We start from the raw sequence: 20,704 nt of genomic DNA on the forward strand, positions 1-20,704 counted from the left end.
TTGAGAGACCAGCTTATTAGTTCCATATTTGCAGAATTCCGGAGAGACAGAGAGGAGAAACAACAAGTCAGCATCATCCCTGCCCACATCCTGTTCCTGTGCTGACATCATCCCCAGGCCCCTCTCCCCAGACATCACTGTACACTGTACCAGCACCTACTGAACAGATCATTCAGAGTTTTAATTTTAAAGAAGCAAGGGAAATTCAAATGGCAACAAACAAACAGGCTGCTTGTGAGAAAATGGCACAAAGAGCGTGAGGAAAGGCTGACGGCCTGTAACTTTTGAAAAATATTGAAAAGAAAAAAAAAAGTTACAGATGAATTTGTCAAGGCAACGTGGAAAGCACTGCGAACGAGCCAAAGGCAGAGCAGCTCTACCAAGACAAATATCCAGCTCGACATGTACACAATGCTGGCCTAATGCTACAGATAGAAATGAAGTTTCTTGGTGCAACCCCAGATGCTATTATATGTAATGATGTAATGGGGAAACTGGACTGCTCAAAATTAAGAGAGTCATTTAAACAGGTTGTCTGAGATTTTGGCTTTTAATACTTAATACTGTTGTATACCATACCTTTAATGAATTTATAATCTCTTAAATAACTGCAGGTCTCCATACTTTCCACCACTGGGGGAATATGTGAAGTGTGTTTGAAGGAACTGCTGCTGTTTCCTGTAAATGCTGGAGGGAGGGGTGAGCAGCAGTTACAAGTGTTGAGTTATTGTACAGACAGAAACTTGAAAACATGTTGCTTCAAAGATAATCATGGCAGATAGGAGGTATAAATTAATGTTTTAATCCAATACAAAAAACTCAGTTCTTTAATTAAGCAGGAAGTCACAATGTTTTATTTTCTTTGTATGATTTTTGTTTGTCTTTATTTGGGAGGAAAGTCAATAGAGTAAGGAATCAGGAAGAGAGGGAGAAATTACATGTGCAGGAGAGGAGCCACAGGTCAGCTACAAGAATACAGTATTTATAAAACCCCCCAAAAAACCCACAAAAAAAACTCCGCTCTGTTTCCAGGGTCTTTCACTCGGACATGCTGTAGGTACTTCTGTCGACAGTTTCTTTGACACTTAAATTAAAAGTCGACAGAGTTTTCAGTTCAGTCAGTTATCAGTCTTGTCGATGTGATTCAGAATAATCAGTGTTGTTATACTAATCAAAAAATCAAAACTAGTTTATCAATAAAGCTGACTACATCTCTTAGTTACTGGCCTTTTTAAGTCGAGTAGTAATCAATCCATCTATAGAGCCAATTTACGACCAATGTTATCTCAAAACACTGATACAAAAGCAGGTAAGAGTCCATCTCTGTTATATTATCTACAATGACCCAACATTAAAGGTCACATTTTGTGCTACAATTTACCATGTTTTTTAAAAATTAACTCTTTCCCCGCCAGAGAATTCTAGAATGTTTGCCAGCCAGCGCCAGCCTTTTTCACCATTTTCACCAATCTTTCAAGACTCACAGAATATTTTGTTCTTTGAATATGTAAATATTGAACACATCCAAAGAAAGATCAGAGCCTCTGCTTTCATATACAAAAAACTATTTTATTCAAACTTCATTCAATCTTTTTTCATCAGCACTTGAATGTCGGCCATTTTCACAAAAAAACAACATTCCGGACAAAAAGCTGAGAAAACAGCACTTTTGTAAAACACACTTATTTTCAAGAAAAAAAGTGATTTTGAGTTTACATTTGGATTCTTTTTACTTTCATTTGACAACTACAGTTATATTTTAAAATAAATAACTAAAATAAATAAAAATGAGTACATAAAATTATTAATTTTCTTTGAATAGTGTAGCACTACAACATTTACAAACTATATTATACATTTTTCTTCTCTTATACACTCAGAAATACTTTGTTTTTACAAACACTTAAATATCATTATTATTTTCAATAATAAAACATTAGTTGAACAAAAACCTGATCAAGAAGAGAGACAACTGTGTCTTCCAGGGAAGCGCCTTCTCCGCAATAGGGTTTCATGTTGTAACAGTAGCCTGTGTCAGAATCACAAAGGATGTAGGATTTGAACCCATATTTGACAGGTTTTTGGGGATTGTACACCCTGAACGCTAGCCGTCCACGCCACAGAAGCAAACCCTCATCAATGCAAATGTTGGTGTTAGGTTGATACGTTTGACTGAATTTAGATATAAGGTAATATAAGACAGGGCGGACTTTGTACAGCCTGTCAGTGCTATTTGCTGGCCTTGATTCATAATCATTGGAGTGTAGAAATCTCCATATGATTTCAAACCGGTTGTGGGACATGACCTTGTTGAAGTAGGGGGTGGCCAAAATGTCATCTGTAGACCAGTGCATTTCAAGGTCAGGCTTAGGAATGATATGATCAAGAGCAGCAGCATCATTTAGAGCTCCAGGATTCTCAGTGAAAAGGAAAGTTTTTTGGCTGCCAGTTCATTTCTTTCCACATCAGATTACCTGGACCAGGACCTGCACCTGGCTGGTTTACAGACCCTCTTGCTTGGTCACCAGGTACTTGACCTCCACCACACCCATAAGATCCACAGGTCCGACCTCTGCCTCTTTGCTGTGTTCGACCTGTAAATAATTAGAAAGACAATTTTTTTATTCAACAGTGTGATGTGCACAAAGAGACAAACGTTATTTTTCGGCCTCTTCATATCATATCTTACCTTTTTCACCTTGAGTAGTTCTGTATAAAGGACACCTGGGCCTTGAATCCCTGGACTCTGTGTGTAAAATGACAGTAAAATGTCATCAAAGATTCATTTGGTAAATAGTTTGTGTACAAAATGAAAGCTAAATTATTTCTTTTTTTTATCTTATCTCACAAATTAGCAGATGCTCTTGTCTTGTAGTATCTAATAATCATACAATCCAAGTAACATACTATCAAACTAAATAAAATATGGTATCATGACTCACCTCTTGCACCTACGTGTATGTCTGGACCTTGGAGACCTGGACTCTGTGTCTGGAAATTACAATAAAATGTCCGTCAAAAATTGGTTTGGTACATAGTTTATGTACAAAAATGAGAGATATGTTATTTCGACGTCACGTTATCTCATGAATTATCAGATGCATATGCTATCACGGTGAATCAAAACATAACGTGATCATATCTTACCTCTTACACGTCCTGAATCCCTCCATTCACTGTCGCCGCTGCTGTCTTCATCCAGATCAGTTTCACGGAGGTCAAAAAATGAATTATCAGAGTCTGTATCGATAATTAACTCTGTAGTTTCCGCAGCCGAATATCTCCTTGCTGGCGCCGGCATGTTTGTACTGTTCAAGAGCTTTTATCTCATATCTATACGGCTAATGTTGACTTTTTGACGCGCGTCAAACTCACATACAGACTGATAGAACACCGACCGCTGGAAAATAAGGACGAAGAAAATGTTTGGTTTTTTTCTCTCTACTTTCCAGCGGGTGGTCTTGTTTGTTGGTTTTTGACCCCACAGTCCTGTAACTTTTTCACAATGTCCGCCAGAGCGCCCCCTATCGTATTACACTGAAAACACCAAATGACAGAATATTCCGTCAATGGCGGAGAATGAGTTAATACGTGTCTGTAGTCTGTCTACAACCAAATAAATCCATCTTCTCGATCCTTTGCCTGCTCCTCTTTTCAGAAAATGTGTGCTCAAACAGCAGTTTGGAGATTTTCCCTTCATGACATCACAAAGGGCAGTAGCCCCTCCCCCAGGTGGGTGACACTCCCACAGCTAGGTGTTTGTTCTGCCCTCTGAGTCTGCCTTCTCACCGTAAACAATAGGACATGGAGCCAGAAAGCCCGCGCCCTCTCAGAGAGGGGTCAGACACAGACTGATAGGCATGATCGAATACAGGATCAGAGTGAATTTAAAACAAGAAACTTCACAGAAATGTTTTAGGTAGCTCTCAGACTTCAGACTGGTTGATAAGGAGGAAAATATGTGACTTTTGATTAGTTATGCTAAAAAGTAGGATAGAGGGGGATGCAGGAAGAAGGATAGGGACAAAGAGCAACAACAACAATAACAACATAGTATTTGTAATAATAATGAATAACATAGATTTATATCTACAGTGTCAGTAATCAATGTAAAAGTATGTGTAGTATCAGCAGTAACAGCAAACAATGGAGCAGATATTTAAAAGATAAAATCTCCCACCAGGAAATTAGTCCATTTATAACTCAACAATTAATAGAAAAAACTCGCTGAAGTAGATCTCACGAATGAATAAATACATTTTTGAGATAGAAAAATATACACAGAGGGGCGTTAATGTTTCCCCAAAGACTGTTAAAAGCTCACACAAACAAAGTTTCACTTTCACTTTCTGTATGCGGTTCAGATATTTGTGGGTGTGGTTTTGCAGCATGGAGTTGTATAACAAAGAGGAGCAGCAGAAAGACACAGATCTCTGAGTCTGCACCTCTTGGCACCTGCACTTTGAAGACCCAAACACGGCCAGCAAATATAACTACTTCTTTGGTAAGTCATGATCTAATATTGTGTTTATGTGTGAGATTATCAACAGGAACAACAACTGATCAGCCTGTATTTCCTCCAGCTTTGTATCTGTCTGCATCTAGTGAGTGACCATATGTGATAGGCAGTCTGCATTGATAATTTAATGAAAGATACAAGGACTACATAAAGGGACATTAACCTTTCTTTATTAGTATTTAGAGAACATAAACATGTTGATGCATTGAGGATGACAGACACGTTGTAAGTTGAACTTTTTTTTTTTGCTCATTTTGTTGTTTTTCTATTGTTCTTATTGTTTCTATTTGTGTAAAGACATGAGAGGACACAAAGTTGTCAAGTTAAACACCAACATCAACAGAATGACTGGAGCAGGTTATTAGCCAGAGGAGGAAAACCATGGACCTGAAAAATAACAGTCCATTACCCTGAGACCTTTGAACCTCTAATAGCTTTTCTTTCTTTCTTTCTCTCTTTTTTTTGGTGTTATTGTGGTGGTAGGTACAGTTTTGTGAATGATTTGTTGTCTTCCCTACTGCCTTTATATTTTATAGGTCTATTGAAATAAAAGTTGGTAATTTTTAAAATATATATATGGAGAGATAAAAAAGTAAGATTGCAGCCTCATCCACGGGTGCCATCTTGGACTTGGAATGTCGCTAATACAAAGTTTCAGAGAGTCTCAACATCAATTAAAAAAAAGATTTTATTTATTCTTCTTTGCAGAGCAAAAAGAAATGACTCTGAGGATCGTGATGCTGGGGAAGACAGGAAATGGGAAGAGTGCCACTGGAAACACCATTCTGGGACAAAATGTCTTTAAATCAAAGTTCAGTTCAAAGTCTATGACTGTGGACTGTTCTAAGGGCAAAGGCACAGTGGATGGTCAGAAGGTTGCTGTGATCGACACCCCGGGCCTCTTTGACACCAGGTTTGGCATGGACAAGACAGCTGCAGATTTAACCCAGTGCATCGCTTATGCTGCTCCTGGACCCCATGTGTTCCTGGTGGTCATCCGACTGGGCAGATACACTGACGAGGAGAAACAGACGGTGCAAAAGACTCAAGACATCTTTGGCCAGGCAGCAGACAGATACAGCATGGTTCTCTTTACTGGGGGGGATCAACTTGAAGACCAAACCATTGAGGACTTCATAGATGAAAGTCAAGACCTGCAGGAGCTCGTGGGCAGATGTAACGGCCAGTACCATGTCTTCAATAATAAGAGCAAAGATCACTCTCAGGTCACTGAGCTGCTCCAGAAGATCAGAAGTATAGTCCAGATTAATGGAGGAAGCCACTACACCAACGAGATGTTCCAAGAGGCTGAGAGAGCAATCGAGGAGGAGAAACAACGCATCCTGAAAAAGAAAGAAGAGCAAAAAAGAAGAGAGAAAGAAAAACTGGAGAGGGAACTTCAGGATAAATACGAGAATGAGATGAGGAAAATAAACGAGCAACTCAGGGCTGAGAGAGAGAGGGAACGGCAAGAGAGAAAAAGGGAAAGAGAGTTGGAGAGGCAGATGAGGGAGAGGGAGAGGATGATGGAAATGGCAGAAAGGGAAGCTGAGAGGAGGAGAGAGGAAGAGGAACGAGAGAGGGAGATAGAAAATATGAGACAACAACAAGAACAAGCACTGGAAGAGGCAAGAGAGAGATTGAGACGGCAATCACAGCAACAACAAAATGATGAGTGTGTAATTCTGTGATTAGGTTTTTTGTGTAATTATTTCAGTAGGAGAAACAGGATGATATATTGGAGATGCATCCATTGCAGTATCCTCTGATGATGCTTATTTTAGCTTTTTTTCAAGGTCTGATCTGCTGATGAAGATTTTCCAATTTACTTTCTTTTAAGAAATTATATTTGATTGCGTAATTTTTCTTTTTAAATAGAAAATTGAAATTCAGTTGTTAATAATAAAATACTGGCTGTCAATATCCTGTGTCAAATCATTTATTTCCTGTTTTCTTGTTGAAGTTTTTTCCTGTATTAACACTCTCTTTATCTCTCCTTGTTTCACGTAGCTCATTTGTCAGAAGGCCAAAGAACATGTTGGAGCTCGAAATATAACAAAGACCCAAAATATTTATAGTTATTAAAAAAATGTAACAAAACCCAAAATATTTATAGTTATTAAAAAAATGTAACAAAACCCAAAATGTAACAACTAGTTGATAATGTGACAAAATGCTGAGTCCACAACATAATAACTTGAAAATACAACAATTTGTTAAGTTTCGGGCTCAGCATTTTGTGACATTATTTACCACTTTTTTTTTTTTTTAAACATTTCGGGTCATTGATACATTTTGCGTAGTTGTTACATTTCGGGCTTTAAAGAGCATATTGCAGGTTAAAGACAAAACTTAACTAATCATAGGAAAATACGTTAACAATACTGTTTTTAAAGAAATTCAGAAATGAATAACCCACAGGATGGATGGATGGATGATGGATGGATAGATAGATAGATAGATAGATAGATAGATAGATAGATAGATAGATAGATAGATAGATAGATAGATAGATAGATAGATAGATAGATAGATAGATAGATAGATAGATAGATAGATAGATAGATAGATAGATAGTGTTATGGAAAATTTTACTCCATGTGTACTACGAAGGTCTCATAGAATCTGTCATATGAAATGTATCTGAAATGTCTTAGAATACTACATGCACAGCATATTGGGTGTTTTGTTTCCCATCATTTTGTTCCCTTTATTCTGTTTCTCACACTCTGTACATGTGGGAAGAGTCACCCAGGCTCTTTCTCACTGGACTCCATCTCCTTCTCAGCCTTGGGAGATAGTCATGTAGTCTCTTTTCTCACACTAGGGGATAGATTGTCTTCTCACTCTTTATTTTCACTCTTTGGTAATGGAAAAAATTCCACAACAATTTGGCGTTGTCGGCAGGATCCAGCGAGCTGATACACGAGGGGAACGGGAGAACGGTGCTTGGCGCCAGCCTGAGGAAAGAAAAAAACTCAGTCCACCTGTTTGAACAGGGGAGCCAGGATCTCGTTTCCTGCGTCTACGGCCGCCTGGATCCAACGGACTTGATCCGAGAGAATACTGGGTGAGATACTATTCAAATCATAATTATGGACTCTCTGGGAAAGGGAAGACGGGTGTTTTTATGATTTCAAGCACTATAAAGAGAGAAAATCAGGGACTTTCCAAGGAAAAATCAGTGCTCTTATGATTTCAAGCACAATAAAATCTGAAATACCGGAGATTTTCCAGGGGGAAAATTGAGTGTTTTTATGATTTCATGCACTATAAAAAATAGAAATCCGGGATTTTTTCTTGGAGACTCAGTGTTCTTATGATTTCGAGCACTAAAAAATATAAAAGGAATCAGACTTCCCAGTGGAAGATTCAAGGTGCTCTTAGTATTTCAAACTTTATGAAGCTAGGAGCTCTGGATTTTCTCCGGGGGACTCAGTGCTCTTATGATTCGAGCACTATAAAAGTGAAGAATCAGGGGACTTTCCAGGGATGTTCAATGTGTGAGAATATCCTCGTGGCAAGCCAGTGCCCTTAGCATTTCGGCACTATAAAGTTAGGAAAGCCAGCAAGAGACGTCTTGACTGTAACATGGGGTCCGGATCCACTAAGTGTCAAGTACCTTTCCCCGACAGTCCATTGTGTAAAATTATGATATAAAAAGAAAAAAGAAAAAGAGAAAACAGGAAAAAAGGGAAAAAACAAACAAACAACAAAAAAAAACAAATACGGTGAAAAATGTTTCGAATGTCTGAATGAGTGGATGATTGAATATGGATTTCCAGAATGAGTTTCGTTGAACTTAAATCAGTTATAATAATAGTAATAATAATAATAATAATAATAATAATAATAATATAAATAAAGATAGTATAAATAAAAGAAAAAGGTAAAGGTGAAAGTTAAGGATTTGAAAAGATATGGGAGTCATAGCAAATGCATGACAATGTGGAAAACTGCAGTGAGACTCTCGCTGCAAAAGAGAGAGAGGAAAAAAGGTCATGTAAAAGATGGCAGAGGGAAGAGTTTAAGGTGGAGATGTAACTGGAAGAAAAAACCAGTTCAGCCCACCTCCATATAGGTCTAGTGACCTCACGCCTGTCTCCTTATATGCCCCATTGCAGGCACCATTGCAGGCCCTCAGGGTGACGGACTTGGACCTGGACTCCTACCCTCCCATGCCGCCGTCCCTGCCACCACTGGAACCAGACCAGCCGGAACCAGACGACCAGCCTCCTCCCATGGTCAACAGGGCCCAGCTGATGGTTCTTCAACATCGCAACGTTATGACAGCCCTAACATTGCCAGCTCCAGACCAAAGAGCAAAGCATCCAGATGGGAATAACACAGACACTGGAATACAAAGCTGCTGTTGCTACTCTGACCTGAGACCTGAGAGACGACTTCAGAAACACTGATACCAGCGCTATCAGGAGTGTTATGCAGCGCCCAGAGAAGCAAGCTGCTGATTTCCTGCATTGCCTGATGGAAGCCTTTAACCGTCACTCAGGCCTCCTCTGCAACCACATTATGGATTATGGATGTTGCAAGGCACACATGGCGTCATGGTGTACGGTATGGAGAGCTCCAAAGACACGTTTTACACGCTCAGGACGTGGTGAATGAGCGAGAAGGGCGCAGAAAAGAAAAGAGAGACACTGTTGCATAAGCTGCTGCCCGTTTCCAGGGCCTGTCCCAAAGACACGGATGCGAAGGGGGCCGAGCCCTTGACTGACATTCTGACGTGTACCATTACTGCTGGCAACCTGACCGTTGAAGGGACGATTGCCCGCAGCGAGGAGGAGCTGAAGGAGGAGCCACCGGTGGGGACGGACGGGAGGTTGGGACTCCAGGTGCAGACGTCAACCCGGTTGCTGAGGGTCCTGCCCAGGGGCGTGAGATACCACACACACACACACACACTGCTACACTCTGTTGAAACGGCGCCTGCTTCTACTGATTCACATAGGTTACACACACAGGAGGCATTAACACACTTAGAGTTACAAACACAACCCCTGCCAGAAACATATGTTTATTTACTTATTTTTAGAACTTGTGTTTATTTACTTATTGTTTAGGAATTTTTGTTTATTTACTTATTTTGGGTACTTATGTTATTTTGATTCTCCCGCATTTCAAAACGAACCTGTGTTTTTACGATAGAAATTTTGGGGAAACTGGTTAAATTTATGGTTGATTTTGAGGCTACTCATTCTGTGATCATAGATCACAGATTTATTTTGTCTACCCCAATTAGATATAGTGGCAGATAGATTTATTCTATATCTGCCTCTGGGGAAACCATTAGAGAAAGGGTTTCTAATCTAAAGATACGTCATTCATTTCTGGTTTCTCATCATGGACCTAATGATGATGATCCTGACACGTGTTACAGCTGTACAATGGGCCCATTTGAACTGAAATATATCTATGAGTTGAGACTACAGTTAGGACAATCGACCCATCAATTTATTGAAATGACAAAAGAAAAGTTGCTCCTGACTCAGACTTCAAGCGACTTACTGACTTACACTGTACCTCTCAAGCGTCTAATGACTTCGACCATGTTTATGGAAAACAATGGTACAAACAATCCTCTGACAGACGGACTCTAACATTGTTTTGGAGCGCCCACGTGGCTGCTATCTGTGTGTCCTTGATGGAGCCTCAGGAAGAGTTGTTTAGAGTTTACAGTTTCTCTCTGCATGTTTCTTCCTGAAGCTGAGCGCTCCTTCGAGCTATTGTTTATATTTTAGCTATTTGTTATTATTTAATGTTTATTTTGTAGAAAGAGAGAGAGAGAGAGCACAGTCTACTGAATTAAATTCCCTGGGTGTTAAACATACCTGACCAATAAAACTGATTCTGATTTTGACTAGAACAAGCCCTGTCTCAGTCGTCACCTGCCTTGGGTCTTCCTGACCCCTCCTGTCCTGTTGTTGAAATGGTGGATGAAAAGGGAGGATTTCTCTCTTCTGTCTTGTTATAAATGTGTGGTGATAAACTCCGTTCGGTGGCCTACTTTTCATCCAAATTTGACCCTGTGGCTGTAGAACTTCCTGTTTTTTTTTTTTTAGAGCTGTAGCAGCAGCTACACGTGAAGCTGTTTTAGCTTCACGTGACATTTTTTGGCTCCGATCTTACAGTCCTTGTTTCTCGTAATGTTTATTATTTTTGCTTGATCAAAATGCATGACACTTGTCTGCTGCCAGGTGATTGCGCTATTCCACCATCTTGCTTGGCCTCCCCAATGTCACTATCAGGTCTGCACACCTCGTGCTGACCTCTCTGACCGACCCCTGATTAACCCTGACCTAATCCTGTTCATTGATGGTTTCTCCTCCTGCTCTGACATTGGACTGAAGAGGGTAGAATACGCTGTCTGCTCTGAAAACAATGTGTGGGCCTCTGGCTCACTGTCATCTTATTACTCTGCACAAACAGCAGAACTAGTGGCTTTAACTGAGGCCTGCAAATTAGCATCTAAAGCGGTCATGATCTACACTAACTCCCGTTATCCCTTCGGAGTAGTTCATGACGTTGAAGCACTATGAAAACATCGCTCTTCTCTGAAATCTGACTGTAAACATATTTTAAACTGTGGTTTGCATGTTTTTCCATGTGTGTCGAAGCATTTTCAACTAAACATGTTGACAGAAGTGCCGTCGCAAAAGCTCTTTTTGACAGAGATCATTCTAAGGTGGGACATATACTCAACAAAAATATAAACGCAACACTTTTGTTTTTGCTCCCATTTGTCATGAGATGGACTCAAAGATCTAAAATTCATTCCAGATACACAATATTACCATTTCTCTCAAACATTGTTCATAAATCTGTCTAAATGTGTGATAGTGAGCACTTTTGCTTTGCTGAGACAATCCATCCCACCTCACAGGTGTGCCACATCAAGATGCTCATCAGACACCATGATTAGTGCACAGGTGTACCTTATACTGCCCACAATAAAAGGCCACTCTGAAATGTGCAGTTTTGTCTCACAGCAAAATGCCACAGATGGCGCAAGCATTGAGGGAGCGTGCAATTGGCATGCTGACAGCAGGAATGTCAACCAGATCTGTTGCTCGGGCATTGAATGTTCATTTCTCCACCATAAGCCGTCTCCAAAGGCGTTTCAGAGAATATGGCAGTACATCCAACCGGCCTCACAACCGCAGACCACGTGTAACCACACCAGCCCAGGACCTCCACATCCAGCAGGTTCACCTCCAAGATCGTCTGAGACCAGCTACTCAGACAGCTGCTGAAACAATTGGTTTGCATAACCAAAGAATTTCTGCACAAACTGTCAGAAACCGTCTCAGGGAAGCTCAACTGCATGCTCGTCGTCCTCATCGGGGTCTTAACCTGACTCCAGATCGTCGCCGTAACAGACTTGAGTGGGCAAATGCTCACATTCGATGGCGTCTGGCACGTTGGAGAGGTGTTCTCTTCACGGATGAATCTCGGTTTACATTGTTCAGGGCAGATGGCAGACAGCGTGTGTGGCGTCGTGTGGGTGAGCGCTTTGCTGATGTCAATGTTGTGGATCGAGTGGCCCATGGTGGTGGTGGGGTTATGGTATGGGCAGGCATCTGTTATGGACGAAGAACACAGGTGCATTTTATTGATGGCATTTTGAATGCACAGAGATACCGTGATGAGATCCTGAGGCCCATTGTTGTGCCATACATCCATGAACATCACCTCATGTTTCAGCAAGATAATGCACGGCCCCATGTTGCAAGGATCTGTACACAATTCTTGGAAGCTGAAAATGTCCCAGTTCTTGCATGGCCAGCATACTCACCGGACATGTCACCCATTGAGCATGTTTGGGATGTGCTTGACCGGCGTATACGACAGCGCGTACCAGTTCCCACTAATATCCAGCAACTTCGCACAGCCATTGAAGAGGAGTGGACCAACATTCCACAGGCCACAATTGACAATCTGATAAACTCTATGCGAAGAAGATGTGTTGCACTGCATGAGGCAAATGGTGGTCACACCAGATACTGACTGGTTCTGAGTCCCCAGACCCTCAATAAAGCAAAAACTGCACATTTCAGGGTGGCCTTTTATTGTGGACAGTCTAAGGTACACCTATGCACTAATCATGGTGTCTGATGAGCATCTTGATGTGGCACACCTGTGAGGTGGGATGGATTGTCTCAGCAAAGCAAAAGTGCTCACTATCACACATTTAGACAGATTTATGAACAATGTTTGAGAGAAATGGTAATATTGTGTATCTGGAATGAATTTTAGATCTTTGAGTCCATCTCATGACAAATGGGAGCAAAAACAAAAGTGTTGCGTTTATATTTTTGTTGAGTGTAGATTAGAGCACTTATGTGTTGAAGAATATACAGAAAATTGATGTACTTATTCTACAGCCCTTATCAGACAACATGAAGTGTTAATTTCAACTTTTTTTAACCTGCAATATGCTCTTTAACCTCCATTAGATAAATACCTGGTGTTTGGTTGCCCAAAAGGTAGTTTGAGACAACATTTTCAATATGGTGACCGCTGTCAACAAGATGCTAAAGTCCACTTCAGCTGGCAGGCATTAAAGAAGTATTTGCCTCTGCACCTGAATATTACTGTATGTAGGCATGAATATGAACAGAGAGAGAAAATGTCCCACAACGTGTCTACCACTTTAATGGCATCACTCACCCTCCACTTATACAGGAAACCAGTGGTGTCCAAACTTTTTTTCTTGCGGGCCAAAATTGTTGTGTTTGAATCGCTCACGGGCCACAGGGTTTTTTTATTTGTTTTTTTTTTTAAATATTTGAAGGAACTTTTTGTATTTTGACCTCTTCAAAAAATAATGTAAATACACAATAACTAATTGCAGTGGGAAACTGTTGTGTTCTAATTTTTTGGAAAGAATAGTCAGGCTTTTATAGGTCTCCCTCGCTAACATGAAAAAGAAAAAAAGAACGAAATATGCCATCTGATGAGGCCTGGGGCCAAAATCTTCTAGTTCTTCGATTTGAAGTCAAGGGCCACAAAAAATCCACTCAAGGGCCACAAATGGCCCCCGGGCCGCACTTTGGACACCCCTGCAGTAAACCCTTGTTGAGCTGCAAAGAGCAGCCTCATGGCTCTTTCATGTTGCATTGTCTTAAAATCAGAGCTCCACATATCTGTGGTAAGTATCCAGCTTGTAACTCCACTCCTCATTTTTTTTGCACATGTTCAGAAGTCTAAAAAAAGTATTGATTTGTTGACAAACTGCTGTGTCTCTAGATCTCAGCTTTTTAGTTGTTGCAATGAAAATGCAAAAGTCTACCAGCGCACACCAGACAGGATACAGTATGAACATGAGGTTGCCTTGAACACAGAATAACATAGAAATTAAATGAAATGCTGAGCCCCATGTATCGGTGTATTTTTACACGAGTCAGTATTGGACCAATAACAGGATTGGATTTCTTCCTTCTAATTGTAAAGTAATATATATAAATACAGTCTTTGAAAAGAAAAAAAAAACACTCATACCCAGTAATAAATGCATGGTGATTTTTTGAACCCAAGATGGGGTGCTGCTGCTATGTTAAACAACAGTGAAGAGAAATCTGATTCAACATAAATTAAGATTTAAGTGACAAGTGGTGAATAAGGGACAGATCTTACCCACTTAAATATTAGTAAACATCCCTAGAAAAAATGCAATCTTTTTGCACCTACTTCAGCAACAACTAAACTGAAAACAAGAGGCTACATCTTGTTTTGCTCAGTTTGTTTTCAAGATAGATAGATACTTTATTGATCCCGAGGGAAATTCAGGTACAAAGCTTGGGACACAACGTTAAAACTCTTCAGGGAACAACATCTAATGACCAACACTAAAATTAAACACTAAAATTAAAATCACCTCGAGGAATGCAGCTTACATAAAAGGTCATGCTAAACACACATATTGGCCCTTTTTACATGAGTGCATAAACAAAACACACATGCACACACACTTCTGGACGTTAATGAATAGACATCAGAGAGTGGTGCCAACTTCCATATTTGACACCATGACTTGAACCAGCGACCTTCCAGTTCCCAACTCTAGTCCAAATAAATGCTCAGCCTGCACATATTTCATGTAGTTGTCTACCAGGGGAAAAAACAATGGAGCAAGAAAGTGCCTCGATGTAGGGAAAAAGATTGTTACTGTTTTGCCGCCAAGCCAGAGAATCTCGTTTGTTGCATTGGATCGACGAGCCTCAACTGAGGATGGATGTGACCTGTTGCCACGATGCCTCTCATAATGCAATGCATTTAGCAATCACTGTAAAATCAATAACATCTATTTACATCACATGTTTTATAGTGCATCTGATCTATTATTATAACTTTGCTTAGACTGATTTCTTCAAAAATGTCAGAGGCCAAATCCTAAACTTGAGGATTTAAATACACCATTTAATATCCCAATGGGGGGCATCATGGTGGCTTCAGCCATTGATTATAATAGTTTCTGATGACCACATGAGACGGTCATGGTTTTCAGTTGGTTACCGATAACAAAATCAGTCCTAACTCAACATGTACATGATGTTTTTAAATGTTTAGAAACACTGACTTCTTCTTCTTCTTCTTCTTCTTCTTCTTCTTCTTCTTCTTCTTCTTCTTCTTCTTCTTCTTCTTCTTCTTCTTCTTCTTCTTCTTCTTCTTCTTCTTCTTCTTCTTCTTCTTCTTCTTCTTCTTCTTCTTCTTCTTATTATTATTATTATTATTATTATTATTATTATGTAATAACTACATGAAGTCACTGCTAACCAAGATGCATTTATGGTGTTGAATACAATAAAGTTTTACAGCAGAAACATTAATCTGCTTTTCCATTCACCTTTAATCGGCTGATCCACTCCATAGAGTTACTGCATGTGGCACTTGAGGGAACTGCTGTATTTCCTGTAAATGCAGAGGGAGTGGAGGGTAAGAGATAAGTTATCCACAGGACTTCCCAGAAATGAGTCAGTCAAGATAATCAGGTGGGAGCTATGTATAAATGAAGGGATCAATAACCCATTTGAGACAGAAAATGAAAGAGACTCTGCAGGACTCAAAGTACAGTTCAGAGGGTTTCAACTGGCATGTTAAAAAATGATGATGCTGTTGATAAGTCACAGTTTAGATTAGGTCTGACAAAGCATTTTCAATAGCAAAAAGTTTTAAAAGGAATTCTGCCCTTTAATATATGCCAATCAATATACGTTTTTGATTTGATCTTGATGATGTACACGTTCAATATAATCTCGAGAGATAAAAATATTACCCTATTTTCCATTCTATAAGTCACACTTTTTTCATAGTTTGGCTGGTCCTGTGACTCATACATACATTGGATTTCATATATTGGATCATACATGAATTGGATTTCATTGCTTGCCTTCATAAAATTTGGGAATCTGTAAAAAAATCAAGATAAAAGTGAATACTATAATACTATATACTAATACTCAACACTATAGCTTGCATAATGGGAGTCTGTCTCTGTTGAAGGTGGCAACGCTCTCAGGTTTGTTGAAGTCAACAAGGCCAGAACATCAGTGTTTGGAAGAGGGTGCGACAGGGTGAGGGGGTTCGTTCGTTATTGCAGCCTGATCTCACAGTTTTGATAGAACAACTTTGTAGTGTCGTGCAATGCATAGGCCTACGCCAAATTGCATTTTTGCGTGCCAATCCCTAACGTTCGTCAGGAGGAGTCAAAGGGTTACGCATAGACAACTATTCTAACCTCTCCCAATCCCTTTTCTAACCTTAACCAGTCGCTATGTGTTGCTAGGCGTATCATATGCACGTCAAATTGCAATTTGGCGTATGCATTGCACAACATCACATTGACGTGTTATTTGTACGCAAACTGTGAGACTGCATTGATTATTGACCAACATGACCACTCCATTTCTTCAAACTACATCTCCAAACAACAGGTTAATACCAAACTTTACCTTCACAGTTTCACTTTCATTGTGACACAATATTCACAGTTTCACTTTCATTGTGACGAGCTGTTTGTGGGTTGGTGCCAGAGACTGTATATAAAAAGCTGCAGCACAGACTGGAACTCAGTGTCTTCACTTCAGCTGCACCTTCTTCTCTTTTCAGCTTGAACATTACTGACGTCGACTACACCCCAAAAATGTCTACAAGTAAGTCCATGAATTCAAGTTTATTTTATACCTTTTGAAATGTTTGAGTACATTTAAGATTATTCAGCTACAAAAACAGTTTCTTGACTATTTGGTGACTGTTAAACATGTGACTTCAGTTTGAGGTTTCTGCTTCTTAAATAAAGTTTTTTTCTTGCCACTGTTACTTCTCTAAATGTTGCTTAGTGCTCATGATGGATTAATGTTGGATCTTTGAACAAATAAAAGTACCTCTCTTTTGTAACATAACAGAGAGGAAGGTCTTGAGTTTTATATCTGTTAGATAAGTCTTGAAAATGTGTTTCAACTTACCTAATGTGTGTTACATGTTTTCATTTTGTCACTGCAGTCGTTCCATAAATTAACCCTTTGTTGTCATACAGCACAGTTTCATTTTTGTCCTCACTTTTTTTTCCTTTTTTTTTTTTTTACATAAATGTTTAAAAACAACAAAAACTCTGTGATTGTGTTTATTTTGCCTCAGCTGAAAAAAAAACAAAAAACTTTTGGATATCAAATTGGCATTTGTTAAAGTTCAGTTGACTGCCGAACACTTATATTATTTTACATGTGATTATGGGATAAGAACCCAACAACATGTTTCTTCTTTTAACACAAGCGTCTGTGCAGATGCTGCTTTCCCTAACGTTTGTATAACTAAATGTCATTAAGCAAAATGTATGAACTCAGCTGATGTACATTAAAGTTCATCCTCCCTCTTTCACACAGGATACAACAGAACAAATAACGAGGAGCTGAGGATCGTGATGGTGGGGAAAACCGGCATTGGAAAGAGTGCCACTGGAAACACCATTCTAGGCCGACAATGCTTTGAATCAAAGTTCAGTTCAAAGTCTATGACTGTGGACTGTTCTAAGGGCAAAGGCACAGTGGATGGTCAGAAGGTTGCTGTGATCGACACGCCGGGCCTCTTTGACACCAGGTTTGGCAAGGACAAGACAGCTGCAGATTTAACCCAGTGCATCTCTTATGCTGCTCCTGGACCCCATGTGTTCCTGGTGGTCATCCGACTGGGTAGATACACTGAAGAGGAGAAGCAGACGGTGCAAAGGATTAAAGACATCTTTGGCCAGGCAGCAGACAAATACAGCATGGTTCTCTTTACTGGGGGGGATCAACTTGAAGAACAAACCATTGAGGACTTCATAGGTGAAAGTCAAGACCTGCAGGAGCTCGTGGGCAGATGTAACGGCCAGTACCATGTCTTCAATAACAAGAACAAAGATCACTCTCAGGTCACTGAGCTGCTCCAGAAGATCAGAAGTATAGTCCAGAAGAACGGAGGAAGCCACTACACCAACGAGATGTTCCAAGAGGCTGAGAGAGCAATCGAGGAGGAGAAACAACGCATCCTGAAAAAGAAAGAAGAGCAAATACGTAAAGAAAGAGAAGAACTCGAGAGGGAAGTACAGAAAAAGTATGAAAAACAGATGAAGAAGATCAGTGAAGAACTCCAGGCCGAGAGAGAGAGAGAGAAACAGGAGAGGATGAGGGAGAAGCAGGAGATGACCGAGGAGAGAAAGAGGGAGAGGGAGGAGATGACCGAGGAGAGAAAGAGGGAGAGGGAGGAGATGACCGAGGAGAGAAAGAGGGAGAAGCAGGAGATGACCGAGGAGAGAAAGAGGGAGAAGCAGGAGATGACCGAGGAGAGAAAGAGGGAGAAGCAGGAGATGACCGAGGAGAGAAAGAGGGAGAAGCAGGAGAGGATGAGGGAGAAGCAGGAGATGACCGAGGAGAGAAAGAGGGAGAGGGAGGAGAGAGAAACAGAGAGAAAGAGAGAGAGAGAAGAAAAAGAAAGAGAGCTGAGTAAACTAAAGGAACAGTTTGACAGTGATCTGAAAGACCAGGTGGACAAGCTGCAGAATCAGCATGAATCTGCAGCCAGAGACGAAGCAGAAGATTCAAATCCGTTATATCATCTGAAAAAAATTGGCCAACATGCTGTTAAGTTTTTCAAAAGCTTGTTTTAGTGAGCGGTCCCACTGTCACGTGGCTGACAACAAACCTGTTGCACACAGTAATCAGCTCGAATGATTAAATAATGAGTATTTTCAAACTGTAGCAACATAATATATATCGTACGCTTTTTCATGGTATAAATTCTCTCATTGCCCTCCATTAGAAAGTCTGACAGAATTATTACTATCTTTGAACGCTGGTGCTTTATTGTCTGCTATACTGTTAAAAATGTTCTCACTGTCCTATGATGACCTTTCAGCCTTTCTTCAGACATGTTGATCTTTGCTATTTAATGCTTGTATGAAAAACCTGTTTAATGACTTTGATTCAAGCTTGAATGGTTCCTGTCATCTTGTGTGTTTTTAACCATGTAAATAGAAAAAAAATGTTTTCAACAACTGAAGAAATAAAGACGTGAAAATTAGTCTTAATCTTTCTCTGAGTCATTTTTAAATCAGGATTGTGATTGGTAAAGAAGGAAAGTATACCCTCCACCCACACTGCACAACCAAAGTAAAAAACAAAGGCGTAGTAATAATGACATTTCTCAAGTAGTTTCACAGCTCATAAAGATGACAAAGTTAATAACATCTATTCCAAAGAGAAAAGAGAGTGACAATGTCTGAGTTAATCAAATACATTGGTAATTCTCTGGTATGAAAATATTTTCATAGTTCGATTTACACTGTATAATTTTTCAAATAACTCACCCAATTTATGGTTGCCTATAGGACATTGACTATATATATATTTTTACATTTTTTATTTAAATAATTAATTGATTTTATTTAAACATACAAAACCTATATAACCTATAAACCTGATACAGGCTGTGCTGCCATCTTGTGGTAAAATGAAATCATAATAAATGATGCTATAAAACTTGTATTCATGATAACAATAAACACCAGGCTCCTTTTGCTAACTGTGCTGCTTCATGTTTTGATGAATGGCGGTCTAAATTAGACACTGAATTGAAGCTAGTTTAGAGGATCTGAGAAGAGAGCATAAACTGGCTGCTTTAAAAATAACCACAAACGTGTACAGGTCACTGGTGTCATTGGCTGTTTTTTTTTTTCTTTCTTTAGATATTGATGATTTTACAATGCGTCTTCTTAATGGTACTTTACATTTCTTAGATGAATGATTGTACGAGCATGTGTTTAACATTGTGCTTTTTCCCCCCCCCCCATCATTTATCCGATAGTGTAGATTTTTGTTTTTAAATATTCACCCTCAGGTTGTTTAGTGCTAATGATTAATTAAAATTGTGCCTTTGAATAAATTGTAGTGAGTTATATTACCTGCTTTTTGTGAAGTATCTTGAGACACTTGTGATTAGACAATATTTACACATTGTGATGAAATGACAGCGGCAAATGATCAGTTAAGGAACATGTGATTGTGCAGGATTAACTTTGTGACAATTGATGTTCAAATAAGTGTATTTTGAAATTCGTTGGAGCGGAAAGAAATAATCAAAGTAAGGTATAGTTGAGGTAAATTAAAATGACATTCATAGCTACATGCGTGCAGGATATTTGTCTTCAGTGAGAGGTAGGTGGCTCTTAAAAGAGCCGTTGTGGTTGTTTTGTTGTGAGATGGTCTAAGCTCTCTCTCCTCGGATCCTTCTGGCCAGCTGGATGTCTTTGGGCATGATGGTGACCCTCTTGGCGTGGATGGCGCACAGGTTGGTGTCCTCGAAGAGACCGACCAGGTAAGCCTCGCTGGACTCCTGCAGAGCCATGACGGCGGAGCTCTGGAAGCGCAGGTCGGTCTTGAAGTCCTGAGCGATCTCACGGACCAGACGCTGGAAGGGCAGCTTGCGGATGAGCAGCTCGGTGGACTTCTGGTAACGACGGATCTCTCTGAGAGCCACGGTACCGGGCCTGTAACGATGAGGCTTCTTGACGCCGCCGGTGGCCGGGGCGCTCTTACGGGCAGCCTTGGTGGCCAGCTGCTTCCTGGGGGCTTTGCCTCCGGTGGACTTACGAGCGGTCTGCTTGGTTCTTGCCATTTTCTCTTCTCCTTCTTC

At 40.0% G+C, this 20,704-nt stretch overlaps 3 protein-coding genes across 3 annotated transcripts; 2 read left to right on the forward strand and 1 right to left on the reverse strand.

The window, feature by feature from the left end:
- The first annotated feature begins 4,445 nt into the window (after positions 1–4,445).
- Positions 4,446–6,501, forward strand: LOC306820663 (GTPase IMAP family member 9-like). Its single transcript, XM_079338586.1, has 2 exons — positions 4,446–4,504; positions 5,228–6,501. Exon 2 carries the CDS (start codon positions 5,239–5,241, stop codon positions 6,208–6,210), a length of 972 nt encoding a protein of 323 aa, XP_079194712.1. The 5' UTR covers positions 4,446–4,504; positions 5,228–5,238; the 3' UTR covers positions 6,211–6,501.
- Positions 6,502–16,297: 9,796 nt separating this feature from the next.
- Positions 16,298–19,093, forward strand: LOC306820660 (uncharacterized protein). The gene is made up of 2 exons (XM_079338583.1): positions 16,298–16,689; positions 17,419–19,093. Exons 1-2 carry the CDS (start codon positions 16,680–16,682, stop codon positions 18,678–18,680), a joined length of 1,272 nt encoding a protein of 423 aa, XP_079194709.1. The 5' UTR covers positions 16,298–16,679; the 3' UTR covers positions 18,681–19,093.
- A 1,129-nt stretch (positions 19,094–20,222) lies between these two features.
- LOC306820667 (histone H3.2-like) lies at positions 20,223–20,702 on the reverse strand. Its single transcript, XM_079338590.1, has one exon. It carries the CDS (start codon positions 20,684–20,686, stop codon positions 20,276–20,278), a length of 411 nt encoding a protein of 136 aa, XP_079194716.1. The 5' UTR covers positions 20,687–20,702; the 3' UTR covers positions 20,223–20,275.
- Between the last annotated feature and the right edge of the window lie 2 nt (positions 20,703–20,704).

This window comes from Symphodus melops (assembly GCF_947650265.1).
Source record: "Symphodus melops genome assembly, chromosome: 2".
Classification (NCBI taxonomy): Eukaryota; Metazoa; Chordata; class Actinopteri; order Labriformes; family Labridae; genus Symphodus; species Symphodus melops.

Coding starts and splice junctions, on each gene's coding strand:
- LOC306820667 (XM_079338590.1), bottom strand. CDS start 20,686: ATGGCAAGAACCAAGCAGACCGCTCGTAAGTCCACCGGAGGCAAAGCC.
- LOC306820663 (XM_079338586.1), top strand. CDS start 5,239: ATGACTCTGAGGATCGTGATGCTGGGGAAGACAGGAAATGGGAAGAGT.